The 243-nt window shown below is 59.3% G+C and overlaps 1 protein-coding gene across 1 annotated transcript in view; it reads right to left on the bottom strand.

The window, feature by feature from the left end:
* Positions 1-243, bottom strand: part of EMH_0028150 (cytochrome c oxidase, putative) — a gene marked incomplete at both ends in the record, with an annotated part of 6,438 nt that overhangs the window by 5,141 nt on the left and 1,054 nt on the right. Inside the window, one exon of the mRNA XM_013494125.1 lies at positions 3-243. Coding sequence (XP_013349579.1) covers positions 3-243 — 241 coding nt within the window. The remainder of the gene's footprint in view (positions 1-2) is intronic.

Here is a 243-nt window from a genome sequence, read left to right as displayed (position 1 = left end):
TGCTGCTGCTGCTGCTGCTGCTGCTGCTGCTGCTGCTGCTGCTGCTGGTGAGGGGGGGAGAAGGGCTCGAGGAGGAAACAGAGCCAGGAGACAGAGATGGGGGCTTCGCCTGCGGAGACACATATATATATTTTTGCTGCTGCTGCTGCTGCTGTTGCTGCTGTTGCTGCTGCTGCTGCTGCTGCTGCTGCAGTTGCTGCTTGTGCTGCTGCTGCTGCTGGTGCTGTTCTTGTTGCTGCTACG

The sequence above is a fragment of the Eimeria mitis genome, genomic scaffold (genome assembly GCF_000499745.2).
Source record: "Eimeria mitis Houghton genomic scaffold, Emh_scaff1041, whole genome shotgun sequence".
Lineage (NCBI taxonomy): Eukaryota > Apicomplexa > Conoidasida > Eucoccidiorida > Eimeriidae > Eimeria > Eimeria mitis.
The sequence above is the reverse complement of the archived record's forward strand: the minus strand, read 5'-3'. Positions and strand labels throughout refer to the sequence as shown.